The 25738-nt window shown below is 40.4% G+C and overlaps 1 protein-coding gene across 3 annotated transcripts in view; it reads right to left on the reverse strand.

Moving 5' to 3' along the window:
* The window catches only part of CALCR (calcitonin receptor), a 161557-nt gene that overhangs the window by 21240 nt on the left and 114579 nt on the right, over positions 1-25738 (reverse strand). For all 3 annotated transcript variants that reach the window (XM_077174933.1, XM_077174943.1, XM_054635778.2), the window contains exons 6-8: positions 23543-23634; positions 18425-18551; positions 4060-4213 (exon numbers count right to left, since the gene is read on the reverse strand). In XM_077174933.1, coding sequence (XP_077031048.1) covers positions 4060-4213; positions 18425-18551; positions 23543-23634 — 373 coding nt within the window. The remainder of the gene's footprint in view (positions 1-4059; positions 4214-18424; positions 18552-23542; positions 23635-25738) is intronic.

Here is a 25738-nt window from a genome sequence, read left to right on the forward strand (position 1 = left end):
CAGTCTGTGCAGCCTTGCACATACAGACAGCTGGACACGATCTGCTGCCTTGTCTGTCCTGTGCAGAGAGCTTGGCACACACCTTTGGTGCTACTGCTGCCTGTTCTCTATGAACCACTGACCTTTCTACTGAGCTTTGGATATTCTACAATTACAAATTAAAATGTGTGAAAATATCCTATTGACACTATGATTAATCATGGAGGGATTAAAAGACCATAGCTCCTGTTTTTTTCACATGTTAGTGGTTTTATAAAAATATTTAGAAGAGATGGAGGACCCTTAACCATATTGTGGGGAGTGAAAACAAGGTCCAAAGATACATAAAAAAGACACTCTTATGTTTCCAGGCATCTTTAAGCAATAGCTTAAAGATTACTGCAAAAAAAAAAAAAAAAAGGAGTTCTTATTGCAATTTACCTTGGGAAGACAAGGCAGCTGTGGGAGAACAAACTGGATTGCCTTCTTTATATGTTTTTAGAAAGTGATTCCTAGGCCTCTGGCTGCAGAATTACCTTTTTGGGTGATGATGCACAGCAAAACAACAAAAAGCTCAGAATAAAAAGAAAGGAGCTTATGACCTCAGGGTGAGCTCATGGGATTGACAGCTTGAGAAAATAGTCTTGATTGGGAAATGGAGCAAGTCTGGGCCAGTTTTGTTAGAAGATTGAAGTGCAATTTTTAAGGGGCCTTTGCCTTTATAGCAAAACTTCTTCAGCTGAAAACTGTGGCCTGGAGTATTGCAAGTAGAACATGCCATATGATGTAAAAAGAGTTTTTTCTTCTGCTAAATGCATTAGCCTGGGATATTTGGCTCAACAAACTCAAAAGCAAATCTCAAGAATGCTGTGGAAAGCCTTCATTGGCTAGTTACAGGCTAAGAAGCTCATGACCCTCTGAAGGTCAGATTTCCAGCTGCAGGCTGGATGGGCTATTCCAGGGCTAAGTGTTGCTCTTGTAAAGGGCCAAAAAAGCAGAGTAGCAGAGAAGTGGAGCATCAAAGACTGTGGGGTCGTGGTTACATGTATGAGTCCCACCTGCAGTTGGTGAGAAGTGAATAATGAAGAGAAGGTCCCCAGCCATCCCAGGGACAGGTAGGACACATCCCTTTAGGTCATGCCAGGTCCTTTACAGCACAAACTGGCAATTAGGTCAGTATTCCCAGCACCATTTGGAAGGCAATAAAGGTTTCATCACTGTCCAAATAAATGATTCCCTTTCCACTTTGATGTGGGTGAAGCTGCCTGAAGCAGCCAGAGTGAACTGTACTGTTGCACACAGCTGATACTGTTTCCTTGTCCTGTCTGTTGGTGATTTCCTGACCCAGAGAAACAATAACAAATGAGAAATGACATCTGCAACAGTAGTTCCCAGAGAAGGGGTCAGCTGATGGCATCAGCCTTGAAATACATCTGCCCATGCCAGATTCCATTCAATCACCTCAAACCTTTTGTAGATGTTTTTTATATTTGCTCAGATTTTTTATTTTTCTTATAAAGCTATTTTAAAAATGTCATTAGTGGTTTTCCAAATAAAGTAGGCCAGATCTTCTTGAATAGAGATTAGCAAGAGCAATGAATAATGAGTAACTTTGTTTTGGACATTTGCCTTGATCTCTTGAATTGCAATTCAGAGCACAGCCTGCTCTGGTTCCTCTGTATTGCCCTTTGGAGAAACGTGTCTCTGTCCATTGATTAACATAGATGGATGTTTAAAGTTAGACTGTGTCACTACTCCTTCTGGAATCAGTGGAATTACAATGATTCATGCAAACTTGAGGGGTTACCAGACTGTTGTAATAAGACCATTTTGCTATTAATAATATTTCTATTTAAGTTAGGAGGTGCTAATCATGACTTCTTTTTTTTTTTTTTTTTTTTTTTTTTTTTTTTTTTTTTTGGAAGCATTCATCTAGTCTCATAAAAACGGCTGCAGACACCATTGTCAAGAGTTATGTACATTTTTTATAACTGTTTCCTTCTCAAGATATCAGCACCCTGTTACCACTGCCACTACCCTTTTTATTTTTGGGCAGCTCTGCAGACACTGATGTGTGTCTTATCAGGTAACTTCACTGAATTCCCCACTGTGCTGCTGGTGCCATTCTCAGCGCTACTACAGCTGGCTCATTACCTTTCATTGCAGGCTGGATGTCACAGGTACATTAAATTGCACTGCCTAAATTGAAAGGCACCAGAAAAAAAATTATGTCTATGGCCATATTGCTCTTCCACAATTGGATGTGGAGTGACACTATTTTGGGAAGCCTTGTTCTGTGAGATATGAAAAATCTTTGTCTGGAAGCAAATGTTTAAAATGACTCGTCACATTGAGTTGCTGTTTCACATCCCTATGAGACTTTTTATATTGAAATATTCTGAGCTATGAGATTTTTGTGATAGCACAGCTGCTTGCTCCAAGAGGACTCAGCTACTTGGATTGGCATGGTTCAGAAACTCTAAGTTGATTTAGGGCTCGTCAGGATGGTTGTCTTCATTTAAGAGATGATAATGTTTCACATACTTATAATTCCAAAAGCATTACAAGTGCCTCTCTTAGAAAAGATGCCATTCTCACAAGAAAAAAGAATGCATGCTGGTGTTCTCATTAAGAAAAACCCAACAAACAAACAAAAACCATCAAAGACAAATTATTATTTTCCTGGAGTCTGCTATCTGACACTACAAAGTATATGAACTAGAAAATCATGTTAATTTTCCTGTTATCTAATGTAGGTATCCAGCGAGCACTGAGCCTTATATCGAAAGGGGACAGTAAATGATCAGATTTTAAAATGAAAATCCAGACAGGGGATAACTTTGCTGTTACTGACCATTTAGGATCAAATATTGGATACCTAACTTGTGTCTGAAGATAGTGTAAAATTTCTTCAGAACATATAGAACTGGGTAATTTTCCTCTGATCTAGTTACCTAGTTATCTAATTATCCACTTATCTAATCTAAAAATTTCTCATTTTTATTGATTTAAGCAATAGGGCTATTTTTCTATTTTCCTCCTGTAAATGAAATAATCTTGAAAAAGTACAACTTCACCAAAGAGGATGGCAAATATAGAATAAATTTTGTGTGTGTGCAGTGGGACAATGGGTAAAGGTCCATTATTTGCTGCTTTGCTGCACCAGTGGTTTCAAGATAGGGGAGCTGCCTTACCAGAAATTGGAATGAGGCCAGAGATTCATGGTTGCCAAATTGGAAAAAAGCTCTTGATATTGATTTTCTGTCAACACTGATGCAGAATTGATGTAAAATAGTGATTTAAATGTAATAGATTAATTGTAATATACTGATTACATTTATATGGTCTTTTATTGGACCACATAGTCCAAAGGAAAAATATCTGCTGCTACCCATTAAAAAGGCAAGGGGACCCTTAGGGAAACAGAAAACAGAAGAGAATGCATATTTGGAGATGAAGAACCAGACCTAGTCATGGTTCCTTGGGCAATATGTATATGACCACATGCTGTTGGACAAAACCAGTCCTGACAGCAAAGCCATTACCTACTTAGTAGGTAAAATCAAATTTTTTCCTTTAAAACAGCATATGACAAAATGTATTTGATACTGAATTCACTTCCTGAGAAATTCTGCTTCCTCTTTGTATGCTGTGTTTGCTTCACTTTGTGAGACACAGATACTGATCTTTCCTCTTGATTCCAGGAAAAATATACTTTATAGGTACTGTCACACATTCATGTTTTTGTATATATGAGACAAAAATAAACATCTATTTTTTTCAGAAAAGATATATTCTTGAATAGAAATATACTTCTTCCAATAGCTTTCCGTAACAGAGCATAAGCACACTTCTTTCTGCAAATCCCAACATGCAGCAAATAAAAAATACTTTTTTTGTGCTGTTTTTTGTAAGTTTTTAAGTCCATGTAACTATATGCACTCAAATTAAAGGTCCAAGAACTCAGTCTTAAGCTACGACCTAACGATATTAACTAGATCATAAGTGATACATAAGTGCTAGAAGAATTCAAAAATCTGAGGGTACTGACCATCCTGCTACAGAAGGTAGCATACATACCCCAGCCCAAGAGGTAATACCAGTGCAAACGCTGTTCTTCAGCAAACACTGCCACCACGATCAGCGTGTGGAGATAAATGCCTTCACAGAGCATCCAGAAGTAGTTGCAGCCCAGCATGTACTGATGAAAGAATTGCAGCACTTTGCAGCTTACCTGTTAGATAAATGAGAGAAAGTCACACGCTTGATCAGCATTTTGCATTTAAGTAGGCAAAGACAAATGTTACTGCTAGGCTATAAGAAAGCAGAGGGTAACAAAAATTCCCAGCTCTTTCTGGTTTTTGGGATTTTTTTCAGTACCTATCAGTAAGAAGGATTTCAAATTTTAATAAATGAGATGAACTAATGGAATTAAATTAAATTAAATGAATTAAATTAAATTAAATTAGCCTGGAGAAAAGGAGGCTTGGGGTGATCTTATCACCTGAAAGGTGGTTGGGGTCAGGTGGGGTTGGCCTCTTTCTCCAGGCAGCAACTGACAGAATGAGAGGCCACAGTCTCAAGCTGTGTCAAGGGAAATATAGGTTGTATATTAGGAAAAAGTTTTTTACAGAAAGAGTGATAAAGTACTGGAAGTGTCTGCTCGGGGAGGTACTGGAGTCACAATCCCTGGATGTGTTTAAAAGAAGACTGTATGTGGCACTCAGTGCCATGGTTTAGTTGAGGTGTTAGGGCATGGGTTGGACTCAATGATCTTCAAACCTAGTGATTCTGTGATTCTGTAAATTAAATTAAAATAAATTAAAGTCCTCACAAAATAAATGAGAATTATGATAACAGCACTTCAAAAATGCCAAAAATTAAATATTTCCTTAAAAACTCAGTAATCTGACTACTTGCTCTACAGGTCAAAGGGGGGCTGTGAAAAAGACTAACATTGAGCTCCAACTTCGATGACTTGCTTTTGATCAAGTTTTCTAAATTTTTTCAGGGCTGTCTTCTAAGCCAAAGTCATTTAGGCTTTAAGCAGCCCCTAGCTCTGAATGAATTGTTTTGGAAAGTGCAAGCTTTTGCGGCAGCAGAGATTCTTTTTGTAGGGTAGCAGGGATACTGTCATTGCCACTTTGTGAGGCAACAGCTTTGCTCTATTTTGATGAAATAACAAATTGACACATGGAGCTAAATGGAGCTGGTGAAGTGGTTCCCATGCATGGTTCAGATAAGTCTGCAGAGACCTTGAGAAGGGATTGTGGCTACAGATTTCTGGGAATCAGTGGGCAGATGGTGGAGGGAACCATGTTGTGTCCGCTACAGAAGTGCCAGCTGGTGAGGGACAATGCTGCTCCTCTTCTGAATGGGTCTCATGCATTTGCTTTCTTAGGGACAGCAGTGAGGTTCTCCTGGACTTCCTGGTCACCACAACCCAGGAGGGCCAAGGGGAGTGTCAGGCATTGCTGTGCTGACAGAGACCCACTGCTTCTGGGGAGCACCACATGCTGTCTGGAAATCGGAGGTCATAGCAGTGATAGCAAAGTAACAGTCACCATCTGTGGCCACAGGAGAATAACTATTTCCCTTAACTTCTGCAGATGTTTTCCAAGCTGACTACCTGGGCTGCAGAAGATGTCATTAGGATCCACTTGTCTCTTTCAAGAGACACTTTTGCAGTTCAGCAGATAGGGGACTGCATGTTTTCCATTTGTCTGGACTGCCCCTCTGAATCAGAAAATCTTCTCAGTTTCCAGTCCACCACCTTCTGTTCCCAATTCATAATTGCCCAAACATGTGCATTTCATTCTGTTTCAAAATTTGCAGTGCAGGTTGGTGTTCATGAAAATATAGGTTTATTGATAGGTTAGGATATAGGGTTCTGACAAGATTAGTGTGAAGAACTGTTTTTTATTTTCTAGCAATTCATGTTTTCTTCTCACCATGCAGGACAGAACAGACCATTACATCTTTTTTCCACACAGTGGCTGAACAGTTCTTAAAAGTGTGTCCAAAAAGGGTTGTATACTGCGCCCAACCCAACCGAGCCAACCACCACTACCACCACCACCAAAACAAATGGTAAGTCAAGATGTATTTGCTCCTTATTTTCTGTGGGCAAAAGTGTTCATTAAGGCTCTTATATCATCCCTGGACTGTTTTTCAGAGATCTGGGTCAATATGTTTATTGCCTTGTTTCCTAGCCCACACTCAATGCAGCCTCCTAGCTGGTGGCTTTCCTTTATCCCTTCTCCCCTTATTGACCACCCATCCCTACAAGGGCTGCCTTGCCTGACGGGCACTTCCCTCAGTCTGCACACAGATTCAGGTGCCCTCCCTGGCACCTGGGCCTCTAAGATGCAAGCAAACTTCCTGAGCCATCAGAGCAGTTTTCTGTGTCTGAGGTTTGGGCTGGGCCAGCACTGTGTCCTCTTGTGGAGGTCTCCAAGGAGGACCTGGAGGTCTGAGGGGCCACCTGAGAGCTCAAGGCATCATTTTCCTCATGGCTCTAGTGGGAGTGACTCAGGGTGCCTGTGTAATTTACATGGGCTGGTCCTGCTTTTCCCAGGGCCAAATTATCCCAGCATTCCATCCAGACACCTGGGTTCTAGGAACAACTAGAGGAGATGGTGAGTTCTGCAATAAAATCCGTGGTACTTCTCAAGTGTGTCATTTTGACTTAATTCTTTCCCTGTTTCATACTGCCCAACTGAAAGGAAGGTGGCTATGGAGGATCCTTGCTCCTCTTTGCCCCTTCTCTGTATGCACTGCTCACCAGCCCTCTGAGCAGAGACTGACTGAACAACCTTCCACTAGAACCAAGCCAGTCTTTGCTGGAACTTGTATCTGTAGCTCAAACAAGTGCAAGCATAGAAAAACATTTGTTGACAGCTGTAGAGCTAAATTCCATTTGCTTCATTTCCCAACATTTCTTTCTTTTGTGTACCCTCCATCTGAACTATGACTTGTGGCTTCAAAACTGAAATATTTTACTTATCCTTTAGAACAATGGACATGCAGACAACAAATGACTTGAGGAACTTAATAACTTCTGATGTAAAAAGTTAGAGAAGTAAGAAAACCCTTGGCAAAGAATAAAGGATTATTATGACTAATACTTTCACACACATCACATTAATTTGAGAATTTATCTGAACAAGTTATTATAAGGAGTTTAAACACAACAGTGCATTGAGATAAGATGTTATATTCATATTATTCAAAGGGAAACAAGAATCGGTATGCTTTGGATGAGGGAACTAATGCAGTTTTAGCTATGGCTAAGTGATGCAATGGAAATACTTTCCTACAATAAAGAAACTGTTTTTCTTTGGTCAGAGCAAGTAAAAGAGATTTTTCAGTAGAAGAGAACTTTTTACTGATAAAAATTGGATTGGTAAAAATAAAACACAACAAATGCAACCAACACCTTGGAGTATATTAATCTTAATTGAGAAAATATCAAAAATAGTAAGTTTTATATAGCATTTATTTTTACAGAAACAAGTAAAATAAAACTGCAAGATGATATCTTGCATTGCACAGGTGGAAGATTTGCTTCTATAACTGATTGTTTTCTTTACTATAATTTATAAACCTTTACTATAATCAATAAAAACTGATATCTATAATTTATAAAGACTAGTATTTTTACTATAAGGGTGGTGAGACACTCACACAGGGTGCCCAGAGGGGTTGTAGACTCTCTGTTTGTGCAAGTGTTCAAGACCACGCAGACTGGGGCTCTAAGAAACCTGGTCTAAGGGAAGGTGTCTCTGCCGACGGCAGGGCTGTTGGAATTGGATGATCTTTAAGGTCCCTTCCAACCAAACCATTCCAAGATCTAGGATTTTATGACTGTTAACTTTGAGATAAAAACATGTGCAGGAAGTTTGTTTTCTGCTGAAGACAAAAGTTATGTTGGAAGTTCTTTGAGACAGAGGCTCTGTCCTTGCTATGTCTTGTACAATATGCAGCACCGTGAAATCCAGGAAAGGATTATTTCAGCACCTTCACACTCTCAAGGGGAGTTAAAAGTCATGAGCTTTTCAGTCTGCAACCTGGTGTGCAGGTGACTGAAGCTAGTGGGTTTTAGTTCATGAGCAGCACAGGCTGGGAGGAAATAGCAGGTCCTTTATAGTGCAGCCCCATAGCTGTTGCTCAGGTTGGTCTCCTGAACAAAGGAATAACAAATATCCCACTTTTTGACTGCCTGGAAACAGACAGCACTGTCCTGCACTGTTCTGTTGATGGCTATAGCAAGGGTAAGTGTGGGAAAATTATCAGGAAAAAATTACCAGCCCTCAAAGTCAGCCTCAAAAAAGCAGAACTTTTTGTGCTTCTGGAAGATCGGTCAAGAATGAACCTCTTTTGGCAGAATGCAGCATGGAAAGAAACCCAGTCTGTGAGCAAGGAGGCTGCCTCTGACCATGTGTTTGCACTGCATTGATGGGCACAGAAACTGAGAAAAGTTCTCTACAGATCTGCAGGACAGCATCCAAGAAAAAAAGAGTCCATTACTGCTGATTTTCCTTCCTCATAAAAGCAACCTCCAATGACTGCAATTATCATGGCCTAATTACTCAGGGGCAAAAGGGGTCAATAGGAATACAGTCAGTCATAGTCCTCTCCCTTGCAAATCTTGCAGAGAGTTATGGAAATCTTGTAAACACCACAGCTGCAATATGCAACAAAAGCACTTCAAAAGGATTCTGGAATATTTCCCAGAGGAGAAATAAAACAATTTACTCTCCTTTTACAAGAAAGAGATAGAAACGGTGTCTATGATGTTTTGCAGGGCATACTGGCATGTTATAAACACTTTTAATGTTCCAGTCCTGCCAAAGGAGTCCCAAAGGTCCATCTGCCTATGAAGGACCCTGCAATTGCACAATAATGTAATTGGCATAGTGCTCTCCTCAGCTAATCCAGCAGCCTCTCATCACATGTGCTTGTCATTTCTCTGTTAAGGCTCTCCTTGGTTATTAGTTAATAGCTTATGGACAGAAAACTGCACCATTAACTGTACCACTTACCCTCATTGGGGCGAGTCTGGTAAAAACTCTTGAACTGCATAAACCCCAAAACTCCACTTTCATGGATAATAACAAAATTTAATATGAAATAAACCTGCTAATTGTTTGAGGAAGGTTGTCCTAGTAATTCAGTCAGAGCAAAAGGCTTGACTCTGTTTTGGCACAGTAAAGTCACACAGATTCCCATGTGTGCCCATTCCTGCAGTGCTCTCCTGGGTAAAGGAGCTCAGGGTGGCAGGCTGGGAGATCTCTGTTTTACATCAGTACTTATCAACTCCAGAGAGCCTGCCCTATGGAAAGCAAGTATGGGAAAGCCCCTCAGCTTGCATAATGAAATGTTTCTTCTCCAAAGCTCACTATCCATTGAAATGCCTCCCACTGACATTTCAAATAAATTGCTGAGAAGAGGCCAGCCAGGGTTATCAATTTTAAACCAAGCCAGCTATATGAGCCATCACTACAACTGTACACTTCTTTGTTTAAAGGGAAATAATATTTGACCTTACTATCCTTGTTCCTCTTCACCTCTGGGAAACCTCCCCAGTGCATGGCAGCAAAGGACCCTCCTCAGAGAGATTACAGCTTGCCATGGAGGCCAGATATGATTTATTCAAATTCAGTTTGAAGGCAATAAAATATATTCTCAAACATTCTAAACTTAGTATTTTAAAGCAGTAGCTTCAAGCTTGATTACTGCTCTGCCTTAAAAAATGGTGTTTTTTTCCCTCACTATTAGAACACTATTCTATGAAAACATTCTTAAATTCCAAGTATCCATATCTTACACAAATAAGCAATAAAAGTTTTTTCCAAAGCAAGACTGTGCTAAGTATTGTAGCTGTAAATCACTGGCTATCAGAACATCACACCATTATACAATGTATCTGCAATGAGTCATCCATTAAACTGTGTTCCAGTCAGAAACCTGGCGTACTGGGGTTTGGAAGAAGATTAACGTTTTAATATACTTTTAAACAATTTACAGAATGAAATGTACACAGTTCTCAGAGAGCTCCCTGGTTTTTTGTTACAAGACAGCAAAATATGAAATTAAACAACAGGGGATATTCTTAACAGCGTGTGTGTCCATGTCCATGCTATAGCAAAGCAGCCAGCCCAGATTTACACATTCTGGAGAGGAATTAATGAGGCTACATCTGCACATACCTGAGTCCTGGCTGCTGTAGCAATAGTTTGGATCTCTGCAGGGCCAGAGGGGTTCTCAGAGCACACCAGGCCCTGTCTCAGTGTGCAGTGGCCACTGGCTCCTCACCTGCAGGATGGCAAGTGTGACACAGGGTGTGAGGCAAAGCAAAACAGCCTCACCATTCCCAGGGGGTTTTATCAGCTTGTTTTCTGAGTGGTGTTGCCAGAGTGAGGCAATTTTTCAGGGAGCCATTGTAGAGATGGGCCTGGCTGATGGAGGGGACCAGATAGGCCAGCAAAGAGGGAGAGAAAACAAGGGCAGGGCTGCGTAAAAAAATAGCACAAGACAGTGCAACCTGCTGTTCATTTGGAGAGGATCTGCTGCCACCTTCTCCCAGTGGAGGGAGGCAATCCCTGACAAAAAGGGTTAAGAGCTCCTGCTATTCCAGGCACCTGTCCTCTACATGACACCTGAGCAAGAGCTGCCAGGCACAGGAGGACAGGACAAGGCAGAGGTTACTCAAACCTGCATCCAGGCATGGCTGAGCTCTGGGCATTGAGCCCTGAGCCAGGGTAGTTTAAGTTTGCATGGAGTATATCTAACAGTCAAGTACACCTACCTTATGTTTGAGGTGTAAGATCTAGACCTACAAAAGCATTTCCTGGGGACTAGGTACACTTTGATGAAATGGATATATCCACTCATGATTCAGTTAAATGCTCCAGGAGTTTTCTAATGATACAACTGGGATTTATGATACTAAATATAGACAACAAATTTGTCTCTCCTGTAATCAAAAGATAATGATAGAGATGATGGAATTGCAGTAAAAATTACCTCATTCTAAAGGATATATCTAAAATAAGCTAGATAGTACCCTGAATGTAATTTTGTCTACCTTTAGCTTGGGGTGACTAGGTCAGCTGCACATATCTGCAAAACAGGTGTCCAAATGTAAGATGTGTCTGACCCTAAATATTTATGAGTGTTTTAATTCTCTAGATGTACTCAGATGCTGCTCCAGGGTCTTTCCTGGGGTGACCTGCTGCTGGGTAGAGCTGCCAACCCTGCAAAGGATGTTGGGCCAAGGGGATGCCAGAAAAGTCAGTCAATTTGGTATATGAAAGCACAAGCCACTCAGCAGTGAGATGGTGAGCAAAGGAGTTCAATTATCCAAACAACTGACCTATTATTGGCCAATAGCTCATTCTGCCAACTAAATTTAAAGGTCATGTGCATGACTAACCCAAGCCTCTTGATGTTTAACTCTTACTGAAAATCATTACTGTCATGACTGAAAGTCATTACTGTTTCTTCTTCCATACCCTTATTCCACATGTTTGACTCTCTCTGTAAAGGCACTTTGATGTTCTTTCTTTTTTTTTTTCTCTTCTGATTCAGGCTACTTCTGTTTGGTCTTAGATACTTTCAAGAAGCAAAGGGTTGCAGGGGCATGGCTGAAAATGGGCAATTCTGCTGGTCTGCACAGCAGTCATTGAAGGGCACGTCTGACTTCATGGTATAGATGAGCAGGATGATGGTGTCCCTGGAGAGGAATGAGCACTGTGCATTTAATTCACCTGACCTGTTCTAGCCACCTGCTTTAGAGTGAGGTAAATTGTCTCAGATTGAGACACAGCTCTACAGGAAGCACTGCCATTTAATCAGACAAATCCCAGTGAGGAAAGTAGCTGTGGCAGCATGGTATCAGGGAGAGTATTGTGTTTTGGAAACATTATGGTACTGTCCCTCTGAGGGGAATTCTTTTTTGAAGAATCCAAAGTTTTGAGGGATTTTGAAAAATATTTTTAGGCAATTCATACTCAAATTTCTCACATTTCAGTTTGACCCTTTTAAAAGCATACTGCAAGGAAAACTTGGAGAGACACCTTGAATGTTTCTAGATATGATTGCTTTATATTCACAGAGAAATATCAACACCTGAGCTGCTTAAATGTTCTATGAATGTGGAAGGCCTTGTGTAAAACAGAAGTTCATTAGGGTATGCCATGTCCATGCAGTATAGCACAGAATCCATCAAAAGGCAACTGTTAGCATCTGCACTTGTTGATCTGACATTTAAGGAGTGGCTACTTGACATTTTCTATGCCTAGGGACTAATGGCATATTATTATCTATTTAACTTTCAGTCTCAGACGCATTGGAGACAGTGCAATTGACAGAAACCCTTGGTTGCCCAGGTACTATCTCAAATTTTTACATCATCTTCACTTTGTCATGTCTCCTATCTTTTAGGAAGACCAAAAGAAAAAATGAAAAAAGCTTCAGAAAGACATCTAAGTCAAACACAATTCCATACTGTGGAAGACGAATAGCCTTTTGGAGACTGCTACAGCTCAGATCTGAGGGTAAAGAAAGCACACCTTCCTTGAGCAGCAGTTCTGGAGACACATCATGAATTTCAGCAAATCTGGAATGGATTCACTCATTTTGCATAAAGCAAAACTGTGTGCTTTCCACTGTGGCTAAACAAAAAAATGACAGCAAGAAGTGGGATGCTGAGATTCTGCTGATTTTGGGAGCAGCTATGCTAGGAGTGCTCACTTCTCACTGCCACAATGGCAGAGCTTCAGGGTCCAGAGATGCTGCAGATGTGTAATGACCAGGCAGAATGACAGGTTAAATCTGACTTTTCACAGATATTTGCATCTCAGTTTTGGACTTGTACTGGGTATTTGAGCGCAGGTCTACCTCACCTGAGCAGAAAAGATGCGGAAGAAAACCTGGGAATGAGCTCTGGGATTTAATGCCTTCAGCTTCTGGGCATTTTGCATTACAAGGTTCTTTCTGGAAACACATTTCTGGAGGAAATGGTACTCAGGTTCCTAAATAAGAGGCCATACACAGGATCTGATAGAGTCTGAGTTATTTTGACATGAAAATCTTTGGATTGGGCTACATGAAAGCTATCATTTCTCCTTTTCTTTGTTGATGAGGGCACAGATAGATAGAGTAGGAATTTCCTTTCCCTGTGATTTCTGTGGTCACCCCTCTGCAGACACATGAACATTGGAACTGTGCTTGCTTGCATCTCGTGGACTCAGCCACCACATCTGTGAACCTCAGCAATGTGATGTAGTGCTTTGTTCAATTCAGAAATTCTTCTTAGTGGGGATAACTTCTCTCTAACTTGCAACATTAGTGCCAAATCTTCCTGTTCTTACTCTCATTCTATTGATTTCACAAATGCCCAGGCTCTGTGTCACCTCTTGGTGGCTAAAATGGATGCTGAGGATAAGTAATCTAATGGAAGCAGGATGGAAGAATAGATGTACTAAGATAAAAGACTTTAGAGAGGCTTTGACAGTGACAGAAAAGCTGTGGAAATAGTCACATGAAAAAAAGAATCAAATTATTTAACAAGAATGGCACCTCCTGAAGCCCTACCCCAAATACAATACATGAAACTACTCAGAAGATTGAAGTGCCCCTTTCCCTTGTGGATCTCCACCTTTGCTGTTTCCAGGGAGGTCTGCTCCATGAGGGGGACTGCTGGAACAACTAAGGAAGATAAGTCACATGGAGCAGCAGTTTTACCATTTGTCCTCACTGGTAAAATTTATGAGAATCACATTTGATAAAAAAATGTTTTAAATCCCCCATTCTCTGCCAGGCTAGATCAGCAGGAAATGAAAGCAAGAAGAGGTGAGAAGATAACATTTGTCTGGTAAAACATACCCAAATTGACATTTTTCCCAAAATTCTGCAAATCTTCTTTGCTTTCTTATCTTACATTGCCTCTCTATTCCTTTGGGAGCAGGTGAATACCAATTTTGGAACCCTATAAATCACAGTAACTATTCTTTTATACTTGTCATCTGTCGACACAGCTCAGTGTTTTATTTCTTCAGTTTTGCTGTAATTGTGGTAGGAAGGAAAACCTAGCACAATTGGGTAGTTGTGGTTTTCACTTTAATTTGTTAATGGAGAGATTATTTATAGTGTTCTAGAGTCCACAAGAAAGCTAGAAATTTTAGTATTGCTACTACTATGGCCTTGCTTTAAAATTTTAATGTTAGTGGGCACCAGCCTTTGTGCTCTCTTGGTCTAACTAATAATGCTGAAAGCAGTAAGATGCTTAGAAGATCTTAGTGCTTAGAAGGCCTGCTTGTTCCAGGAGATGGGTTTTGGGCAGTATAGATAACCAAGTGCCCCTTGTCATCCCAGCTCATGCCCACAGTGTCAGCAAGCTTAGTGAAATGCTTGCAAAGGGAAGGGGACTATGTGCTCCTGCCAGAGACACTGAGTGCATGTTGCACCATCAGCTAGGGTGGTAAACTAGCTCAAGACATTTAAAATGTATCTACATCTACACATGGAGGGAAAAACAGCCCCCATCCTCCCACCCCTCATGTTAAGGGCTGAGTTAGTTACAGATGCTGCCAGAAGGAAATGAAATCATGCTGTGTGCAATTAAACAGAATTTAATGCTTTGGGTTCTTGCATACCAGGTCTGCTACTGAACCCACATGAGAGGGTGTACAGATTTTTTATACATTAAGGCCTAAAGAAGCTGTGTGGCAACAAGATGGGACTTGACAGTGGGATTGGAGTGTGCCTGAATGGATGCTGTGTCCTTACTCTCTGCCATGGCATGGCCAAACATGAGACCCCACACAGGGCTGCTAGGAACTACTAGTGGAGCACTGGCCCTTGCCATGGCCTCTGTAAAACTGCAATCGAAACACAAGCTTTCCCACCATACAATGGCAGAAGCAAGGGTGAAACCACCACATAAAAGGTGAAGAGGTTACAGAAGAACCTGCAGAAAGAAGAGAACAGGTATTTCTACTAGAGCGTGAAATAGAAAAAAAATACAGTAAGATCTCTGAAGTCCTTTGTGGAAGAAGTTCTAATTACTGAGACAAAGTACTAATTTGTGACCAAACTTAGCCCCTCCTAAAAGCATATTAATATGATGTCCATATTTATATGGAGCTGATGAATTGCTCAGTTTCTCATTGGCAGAGCTGCCCCTTCAGGCATTAGCTGTCAATTCCTTTTACTTCCATCAGTATGAGTATTAAAATGACTACTCTTGTGGAATACAGAAAATGAAAATTACAGATCTAATGTGTAAGACTGTATTGAGAGATTTGGCAGCAAGACTTTTATTTCTATTTAAAAGGTTTTATTGGAGAATATAATGTGCTGTCCACAGATCACCCTTCTGCTGTGGGTCAGTCTCATTTAGGAAGTTGATAGATGATATCTCTTCCTATGAATGCGGTTCCACTAATAGCAAAATTAATGCAGTTCCTAGCTCAGATAAAACAGTCAAAATTTTCAGTATATGTAAATAAGTGTTCATACACGTGTCCTATTTATTTTTGTTTAAATGTCTTTGAACCTTGTCCATTGCTTCTTCATTTCTTTCATGGCCACCTGGACTCAGATCCTTTTTTTCCACGGTTTCAGATCCAGATTAATCCGACAGAAAGAGAAACAGAGAGAGAGAAAATTGTATAACCAGAAAACATGAAGTAAATAAGCAAGTTAAGATTATTATAAAAGTGGCTTGACTTACCATTTTACATGAGCAGAATAATCATCAAAGGATTTAACTCTTAGCAGCAATGTGAGGAGGATGTGGTACAGACTGTCCTCAAGTAAATGATGCTTTGGATTGTCTCATGTCATTTCTCCCCGGGTCACAGGGAGAATGGGGCTGTCTTGGAGTAAGGAAAGAATTTCCTCTCTTGCTCCTCCTGACTTTTCTCCTTGTTATTTAAGAGATTGTCCTTTCTTCTTTCAAAATTATATGGATTTGTTGATATCCTCATAAATTATGAATCACCAAAAGTATTTTCCCATGGCATTTCACGTTTAAAAACTATTGTGAAACTTTAGGTAGGAAAAAAAAAGCAGGAACTATTGGGGTGGAAACACATTTATTATTTTGCAGAATAAATACCAGCAACTTCATCTCAGTATATGGCTGTTATCTGAGTGATATCCTCGACTGCTTGAAATTCAATCTACACATTTCAGTATTTCTGTATATACAAAGGGTGAGAGCCATACATTCAGGAACCTGTGAAGCTCCAAAGACGTGCATGTAGAAAGTGGATAAGTGCAGCAAACTAGAGGAAGTCAGAAGCAGTAATCTTCAAATGGACTTATTAAAGCAAAGGGTGCAGTAGGAGTAGAAAAAACCCAAGCTCTAGAACTTTCATTTGCTCTGATAATAGGCATCAGCATAAAAATATTATGGGAATTTTTGGTAAATTTTTTTAGCATTTTAAACATAAATTCTCTAAGTTTTTATATACTCTGTATAGAGATTTTCTGTAATTTCATCATATGTTAAAAACATGCTCCTGTCTGTTAGTTTTCTTTTCCCAATCACAAACCTAAAATTTTATTATGTTACTAAGGTAACAGAATACATTTTCTACTAAGGCTGGGAGACTTTGAACATATTAGCAGGTCACCTCACCTCCTTTTTCTTCTTTTTTTTGTTTTTTGGGAGGAAAATCTAGAATTTGAGGCAAGATCAAGCTGTGACTGTACCGTCATCCTGTACGTGATGGTGGGACAAAAATGAGAGACCCCAGATCTTCTGGTCCCAAGTTTTGTACCTTGTCTGTAGACAGCCTTTCACTCCCGGGTCAAAGACATGCAAATTTGGTTTGGAAGAAGAAACTGCAAAGCAATGGCTTTGTTCATCAAAACATCTACTCAGTCAATAACTGCAGCCAGTTCTGTTAACAGGACTGTTTGGGTCACTGTTTGGGTCATTTCCATGACTATATTGGGCATTTAGGCTCCTCTTCATATTCTGAGCAGGGACCTGAGAGCTGAGTGAGGTACACGAGCTTCTGCACCGCTTTGGGGCTCTGTGGCCTCCAAAGACAACCACTGGAGTCACTTTTATGCTGTTTGTGCCATAGTGATGGAGGCTGGGGACATCATCATGTGATGCTCAGTGGGCTGGAACCTGTTTTGTGGCTACGTGGCTCTATGGGAGCCTCTGAGAGCTTTTTCATTGACTTCACTGGTGTTGAGATTTCACTTCCAGTAAAGATCAGGCCAAAAAACACTATACAGTGCCTTTGTTAGTCAAATAGTTTTGTTAAACAATTGTTTTTTAATGAAATCTTAAAACACAAGACTCCTTCCCATGCCCTCAACAGTTTAATCAGTTCCAGAGAATTTATCTGTGCTGTCAGAAAGTATCATTCTTAACTCTGAGGTAATGATTTTACTTCAATTTAGGTGCCTGATATCATCTGCCAGCTTTTTATCTTCAAAAATCAAGTGTATTTTCATTGCACCTCTTGCACAGGCTATCTACGCATGATGCTATGCAATGAGGAGAAACAAAATGTGTGATTTTTAAATTATTCTTCTGCTCTTCTATTTTTTAATCTCCAGATGGTTTCTGATGATGGTGATGTTCTGAAACTGGTGATGTTTTCTTTAGGCTATATATTTTCTGCTTTAATTAACTTACTTAATCAGCACACATTTAAGAGACACACATGTGATCAGATAATATCAGGTGCTAATACTTAATTCCTTTCATGAAATTAGAGGCAGATAAATGGTTGAATTATAATTGACTGATCTTATTAGACTACAAGCTGATTAGTGTTAAAATGAAACTTACCACATTTTCATTATTTTCACATTGGCTGGGGCTGCTGTAAGGACTGAGCTCAATGTAATGGCTGGGTTAGGGAGCAAGATCAGAGCTGGATGACTGAGATCTGCTATATATTTATCAGCTGAGAGGCTGGCACAATTTGTATCACTACCTAAGAGCAGTGAGGGTAGGTAACTAATGCTTTGATTTACTGCCTCCCAAGTTAAAAAATGCAGCAAATAGACCTTTCTGTGTGTTGTATTGGAATAAGCCATCTCTCTTTCCATCCTGTCCCTCCCCAGTGTGTGCTTTGTGAAGAAGGATGAGCAGTCACCAAAGGCATCTATCACCTCAGGGGCTTTGATGGGAATCATCAGGTAGTTATTGCTGGGAGCATTGGAGGTCTGGCACATACTTGTATGGATGGGCTGGCTGGAGCAAGTCTGGGGCTTATACAAGGTTCAAAGATTTTTATTACTTGGTGAAGGATCTGAGCAATTTTGAGTGAAATTCTCAGAATCTGCACCCTCTGTGTGTGTTTTCCCAGATGGCTATCATTAGCTGAGGAATGGGAAGTCTAGGTTTTGGCAGGGCCATAGTGATTTTACTTGGTGTTAGGATGGAGAGGAGTCATGCAGTACTTACAGGGTCCCTTTTTACAAGGCCTGGGTTAGGGACGACAGCAATGAGGTGGGCAATTGTAAACATGGAGTTCAGCACATAGGAAAAGAACAAATTCTTATGCAGTGTTATCCTTTGACAGCTGAGGCTCCTGAAAAATATGTAACACATGTCATAAATTAGTATTTTTCCTCTGATGTCACTTTAACAAGCTCTTTCTGGCAACAATCTCTCAAGAATGTCCTTTGGCAAGGCATAATTGGAAAATACAAGCCTTGCATTGCGGCCATGACCTCTGAAAAATTTTTGGGTTTGTTTTTACACCTGTTTAGCACCACATGCTTTTTAGACCATATTCTAAAGACCAATCCAGCTACATTCTTAGCTCTTGATGCCTTTCCTTAATTCATGGTAATTGAGATATTAAGTGGTAAAGCAGAACCCTGAGAATTTTCGGATGTGCATGATGCAAGGAATGAATATCAGGAATACTGCTTTATAAGTAACTGTTCCCTGGAGACTCAATTTCTCAAATACTCAGATAAAAATTATTTTCTACTTCAGGAATTAGTAGTGAGACAGGATGGGAATTTGGGCAGGAATCTCCTTAAATTACAGGGGGATTTGGGTTGGTATCCTGCATATTTCTAACTCCAGCTGAGATCCCAAACCAGAGGAGGTTGTTTTCCTGCTCAGAAGAAGAAGAAATCTCTTTAAATCACTGGTTTTGGGGAAGGTAGGATTGATGCTATTGTGGGTAGCACAGTTCACAAGAGAAGTTTTCAGAATTCTCATGAAACCAAATCATGACTGCAGATTCAGACCTGAACAATCTCCATTTCTAATTCATATGCAAATCCTCATGTCACCTCCTCCTCCATCCCTGAGGCAGAGGAAAGGCCCCTGCAGCTCTCCATGCCCCAGAGTATAGCGCCAGGCTGACAGAGGGTGATGGCAGAAAGGCAGTCATGGAGCTCTTAGATAATGCTGTGCTGTCCAGTGATCACTGAGAGCAAGGTGGCAAAACTGCTGGGTAAATAACAGCTAAGAAATACTGCTGCCTTGCTGGGGTAAGCTCAGCACTAGGAGTCTTTTGCAGTCTGGAATGGAGCACAGGCTGTGGCTTTCTTTTCCTCTGCATGTAAAGACCAATTCAGAGTGCACTCTCTTCAAAAAGAGAGAGCTAATCTAGCCAGTTGAACTCTTTTCTACTTATTTTCCTTGCTTGCTTGATTTTTTCCCCTTCTTTAGCCCCTTGGTCACCTGCCATTTGTTCTTTGTTTTCTTTACACCTACTTTCCAAGTCATTGCATGCAGTTCTACCTTTAGCTTGAGCTCATCTTTCTGGTTATGGTTATCAGCATCCAGCAATGCTTATCACTTCTTTAGACCTCCTTATTTATCAAGTCATCATCTTTGGTTCAGGATGTCTATGAGACGCAGATTCTGGTGGTTAGGAATGAGAGTATGTCTATACACTTGGCCCTGATTTTATAGCCCTCCTTTAGCATCAGCTATTGGCAAACACTGAGCACCAGATACAGGGCTGGATTCATGAACTTTCAGTTTGATTCACTGTAGGACACAATATTGGAAAAAACAGACCATTCTTTGGAGCTATTTTTGCTACACTATGTTCTTGTGCTTACTCCACCTGTATCTGTCCCCATCACAAATCTCACAAATCTAGTCTTGATATTCCTTTTCTGCTTCTAAGCTCGGGTTATATTTATTCAGTCCTGAGTCTTCCTTTCTCCCCCTACTCCATCGCAATACTTTGACTATGCCACTTAACCCCACTTTTTTGGGGACACTATAACATGCTTATCACTGTCTTTCTTTCACAGCCCTGGGAACAGGAATGGTGTGACATCAGTTCTGTTCCCAAGAATTAAAAAAATTCCTTATTACTGGGAACAATCTCATCAGCTCCCGGCCACAGAAGTGCAGACCCTTGTCTCTTGAGGTGCCTTTCTATGTGGTTTCTGGTACAGGGAGTCTTTTGTGATAATCTCAGCCAGGTAGGTGTGTCTTAACTCCCATTCCTGTCCTTCCTCACTGCTCTACTTGACTTTTGGCAGTTTTATTCATTTATTCAATTGGACTGTCCTTCAGTACTTGTTGTCTTTGTGTGCTGCCCAGACTTCTTTCCCTGCCTGCCTTCCTCTCTTAGTTTTATTTTCTCCTCCTTTTTCCCCAGCATTCCCCTTTTTCCTTGACTACAGCTCTCATGTTAAAGATCCACCTGCAGCATTAGTGTTTATTTCCATACCCTCACTTTCTAATTTGACCTTCAGTGTTTGCCATCACAATGGCATCAACACTTGCCTGACTTGGTCCACACCAAGAGGAGAAAGTGGAACCAAACCCTTGATTCATCCTTTCTGCTGGTTTTGATAATCCTTTGCAATCTTCTCCTTCTCTGACCTGTTTTAGCTCTCTTCCTGGCCCTTTTTCTGTTATTAATAATTCCTTTGTGATGTTTTTGGAGGCTCCTTGGCATTCTCCCCACCATCTTTCTGTATTGTCCCTACTGTGCTTCACTTTTGGGCACATGGTGTGACTCTTGGGGATGGTGCTATGCAGGGCCAGGAGTTAGAATTGATGATCCTTGAGGGTCCCTTCCAACCCAACTTAATCTGTGATTCTGTGTGATTCTGATAAATCAGTATGCCAGAAGGCATAACTAAGCCGGTTATCTGTGTCTAAAACTCGTGAGCTTTTTGTGTCTCCCAGCCTCTATCCATTGTCTCTTTAGAGTGTCAGTCTCCTATGTTTTCTTGTCTCCCCTGTGACAAAATCACATTGATTCTGTCTTCTACATTTCCTTTTTCAGACAGATTCTCTTACCTACTCACAGTCACCCTTACTTTAGTCATGCTATCTCTACTTCCCTATTACAATTAGAATGTTTTCCTCATAGAACTGATTTGTGAATTTGTCATTTTTCTCATGTATAAATATTGAAAATATTGATTTTCCTGCCTAGAAACTTATTTTCCTCTCCTCCCCAAATGTTTAGGTATCAAATTATTTTCATTTGTACCATGTACCGTTTGTACCATTTGTATCAAATTATTTGTACCATGTCCTCCCTTGCCCCTGAGGAAAACTCCTCAAAAATTTCACAAAATGTTCTTCCATCCATTACCCTTCAACTCCTTTTAAAAGCCTTGGCAGCAATTAGACTGCAGGTGCATTCATAACACACCATCTCTTATTCTGGCAAATATAAATTTGTTTTACTCCCCATCTGTCTTTATACAAATGTCTTTGTTTTAAGAATTCAATTGGAAGTGATTTGGAGGTAGGAGTACCTCTTTATTTTGTGTTTTATTAAATAAGATACTGGGGTCTCACTCTGCAATTATAGTAATCGTACAATAAGGTGACAATATGTGAAGCTGTTAGACACTCTATTTATACTTTCTCCTATTATGAGTTAGCATTGCTTAGTGATGCTCATCACTGCTGATTCACTATTCCCTTCTGAAAGTACTTCAACATCTGTGATACCAGATCATTATGAATCTTGATACCCAAAAGTGAACTGAAAATAAATATCTGCCAGAGAAAACTTATATGTGGGAAACTGCAATCTGTGCAAACTGCCTCTAAAGTCAAAGGCTATTATGCAGTCCTGAAATCATCTCTTGCTATGTGATGGACTGTCTGATTGACAGCTTCCCTTCAGTTGAAGGTCAAATAATCTATTGCTGTCATAGCCAGATGATAGAAAACAGCTGAAGGTTACATGAGCTCTGCTCGCACATACCTTCATTCTCACTTTCCTATGGCTGTAGTTTGGTTTTCTCTTTGACTTCCCATTATGAAGAACTTTGGTTTAATTCCTTTCTCTCTTCTCCCTGTAACCTTTGTGTCATGGCTTAGTCATGGAGGGGAAGGAGAAGCGGAGGAGGGAAGAGAGGAGGAGGTGTTTTAGTGTCTGGAAGGCTGTTACAAAGACCAGTCTTTCAGTGCAGCCTGGGACCAGTCAAGATTATGCGTTGCTCATGACTCAGAGCTCAGAGTGAGTCAGACAGGCTGACCCTGCCTTGCTTGCTGCAAGGAGTCACCTTGCTGGTCCATTTAGCATACCTAATTCGACCAGATCCTGTCTTTACTGTCTCAAAGAACTCAAACCAGGATATGGGATTCCAAATCAGATAAAACTGCTCTTTCCAGTTTTCTCAAAGCATTACTGTGGTTATGGTTTTGTGCTATTTATCAGCTTTGATGGGAAGGGAATTCATCAGTTCATTTAGCAGAGTTTCTAGCTATCTCTGTAGCTGATTAAGATGCTTTCTCAGAGACACTCATCAAATTGCCTCTTTGGAAATTACCAGAATTCACAGCCTGTGTTTGGATCCACCTATTTGCTGTTTGCAATCTTACAGAATCTTATAATCTATGAAAAGTCCAACCATTTAATTTTCCTGTGTTTCCTAGTCTTATTCTTGGTGGTGGTGATGTTGTGGACTTGATCTTTTACTACTCTTCCTGTTTGGCAGTTGAGGCAGAGGCATCTAATTGACAGTGGACATGTTCCCAAAAGAACAAGATTGAAATGTTCTAGTTAAGCTCCCATACAGTAGCTGTAGTGCTTTAGGTGAATATCAGTCTCCTTTAAAATTCTGAAACAGCAGCATCCTCTTTTTCTTTCAATGAGGATAACAGTCTGCACTCTAGTGCCAGATTCACTCTTAGGGCTGAATCCTGTAAGCACCTACTCAGCTCAATAGCTCAGTCCCTCAGCCTCAGATGCAGGCAGTCCTGCTCTTCAGGAGCTTGGAGCTCCCACTCACTGCCCCATGCCCCAGTCACAGCACTTGGCAAGCTCTGGACATGTTCCTGAGGAGCATAAGGCAATAGGTAAATGAGAGGCCTTACTGCATCCCCAGTTGCACCACTTCCCCATGGGCTGCACTTTTCACACCAGTCCTGACAAACACAACAACATGGTCTACACTCCACTGGGAGAGGTCCCATTGGTGAGAGGAGCCTGAGCTCAGACTTCTTTATCAGGATTGTATAAAAAGACACTCAGAAGAGCTGCTTCTCACTGCCATGACAACTTCCAAGATTTCCTTTGGTTGAGATGCCTCAGGGAAAGAAGAGAGAGTGTCTGTAAGAAGCACTTACTTGAAATAGAAGAAAATTGCCAAGGAAATCAACAGGGATGTTATAGACAAAGCGTGACCAACGATTGCCATATAGTAAAGTATGAACGCCATCTGCAATTTAACAAAAAGAAAAGGCAAGCATGAACAATTTGCAGGCACTTCATTTGTTTTCTCATTAAGGAAGAATCTACAAAATCAACCTCCCATTTTGTATTTATTTTTCTTTCAAACATTCTTTTTCTATATATATTTAATATCAGCAATCTATTAAATAGCATGACTCATGCTCTAAAGATAAATTTTTCTTACATATGCAGATCTATTCCTGATATATTGAAGTAACTGGTGAGATCCCTGCTCACACTGTGTCACTAACTTTCCCAAGCTCTAGGATAGTGCAGCAGACGTAATACATTTAGATTTTTAATGTGCCTGTGACAAGTTTTCACACATATGCAAAAAAAAAAAAAAATTCAATAAAAGACATTGCTGCTGGACTGGTAGAAAACTTTTATGGGGTCAAAACAGCTTAAACAACAGCAATCAAAACCTTAATGGTCACTTTAGGAGATGAGTCAGTATTTAACTACCCTCAGGACTCATATTAGGGCTGAGCTTTTGTTTAATGTATTCGTCAATGAGCTGTTTCAAAAAAAACTTCTAAATTTCCAGGTGATACTTCCAGATAATAGTGATGTACTCACAAAGGGCCTCATTTAACTGAGGGGACAAGAAGATGTCTTATGAGCTTTAATACAGCTTTAATACAGCTAATAGACCTAGGGCAAGTGGTCTAAATCCTGTCTACGCAATGTTTAACTTAGGACTGGAAACCAAAATCAGGAAGGAGATCTTGGAGTCATCCAGGCCAATTCTCTGAATCATTACATTACTGTGTAATGATAGCCAAAAAGCCAGCAAAATAATGATTACAACATAAAAAGATACTGAGGGTAGAACAAAAACATATGTTTGAAACTTACAGCACTAACCTTAAATTCGTGTGTGCTTCTAGTCCTCATACCCCACAAACACAGAAGAGCAAGGAAAGGTGTAAAAAGGCAACTAAAATATATGGGGTTGAGTTTCTGTGGGTACAAAGGCCGGGATTCTCCTTTTTGGAGAGGAAAAGTCAGAGGGGGCTTATGACCAAGGCCTTCAGAGTCATGAAAGCAGCAGCTGAGGTGACCATTATCCTCAATGCACACCACACAACAACAGCATATTCTGAGACAAATTCTGGTTCACATTAGTGTGAAATCTTGGTATGGGCAACTCAGAGCTCTGACAGTGCTGTGACTCCAGTACCCATGGACAGATAACTGGGCTTTCACTAAGGGACTTCTAAGAGAGGCTGATCCATATTTTTTTATGCCAATTGTAAAATAAAATTGCAGGACAGCACCTGGGCATCCAAATGTTGAGGTATTTAAATGTCACACTTTGGTCTCAGCCAAGCTCTTAAGCATCAGCCATCTGTCAGAGGAGTGAGTGAAGAAGGCAAAACGCCATGACAGGCTTCACCACTGCTCCTTTCTGAAAGCAAGGACATGGCAGCAGCCCATCCGGGAAAAAAGACTGTAAGTCTTAGTTCCTCTGCTGGGTTTATTCTCTTTTCAGCTCTATTTCATTAATTTTTCTTTTGCTGTGCATGAGCAATTTTCCTCTTCTCAGTGATTAGATGAATTGCTTTTTGTAGCCTGAAGTTTTGACACTCACATCTTTTTGGTGTTTCCAAGTCATTTTAAACTTTCCCTTGAGAACAATATGAAAACAATTTAGAAAGCAAAGCCATTCCTCTTAGTAAAGGTGCATACCTTATGTAATTTGGTCTCAAGACATTTTACAACTTTCAAATAAGTTTCTGCATTCATTTATCTAGGTGGTGGTGGTCTGATTCAAATTTAAACCAGAGTCACATTTACACTGATTTGACCACGCAGAAGAGACATGATCTGAGTGTAAACACAATTCACCAAGTTGTGGAAAACTGTTCATATTTACTAAAAATACTAGGTCTCCTAGTTCTCCTTCACAAAGACTAACCACTGCATTGTTAGTGAGCACAAATGCTTGATAACCTGTTCTGAGAGCACCAGCAATCCCAGAGAGGACAGGCGTGAGTGTGGAGAATATGAGACAACTTTCTCCAATGCAGAGTAGTGGGGGAAGCTTACCTGTGTACATGTGACATTTGTTCCACTTCATACTACAT

This window comes from Agelaius phoeniceus, chromosome 1 (genome assembly GCF_051311805.1).
Source record: "Agelaius phoeniceus isolate bAgePho1 chromosome 1, bAgePho1.hap1, whole genome shotgun sequence".
NCBI lineage: Eukaryota > Metazoa > Chordata > Aves > Passeriformes > Icteridae > Agelaius > Agelaius phoeniceus.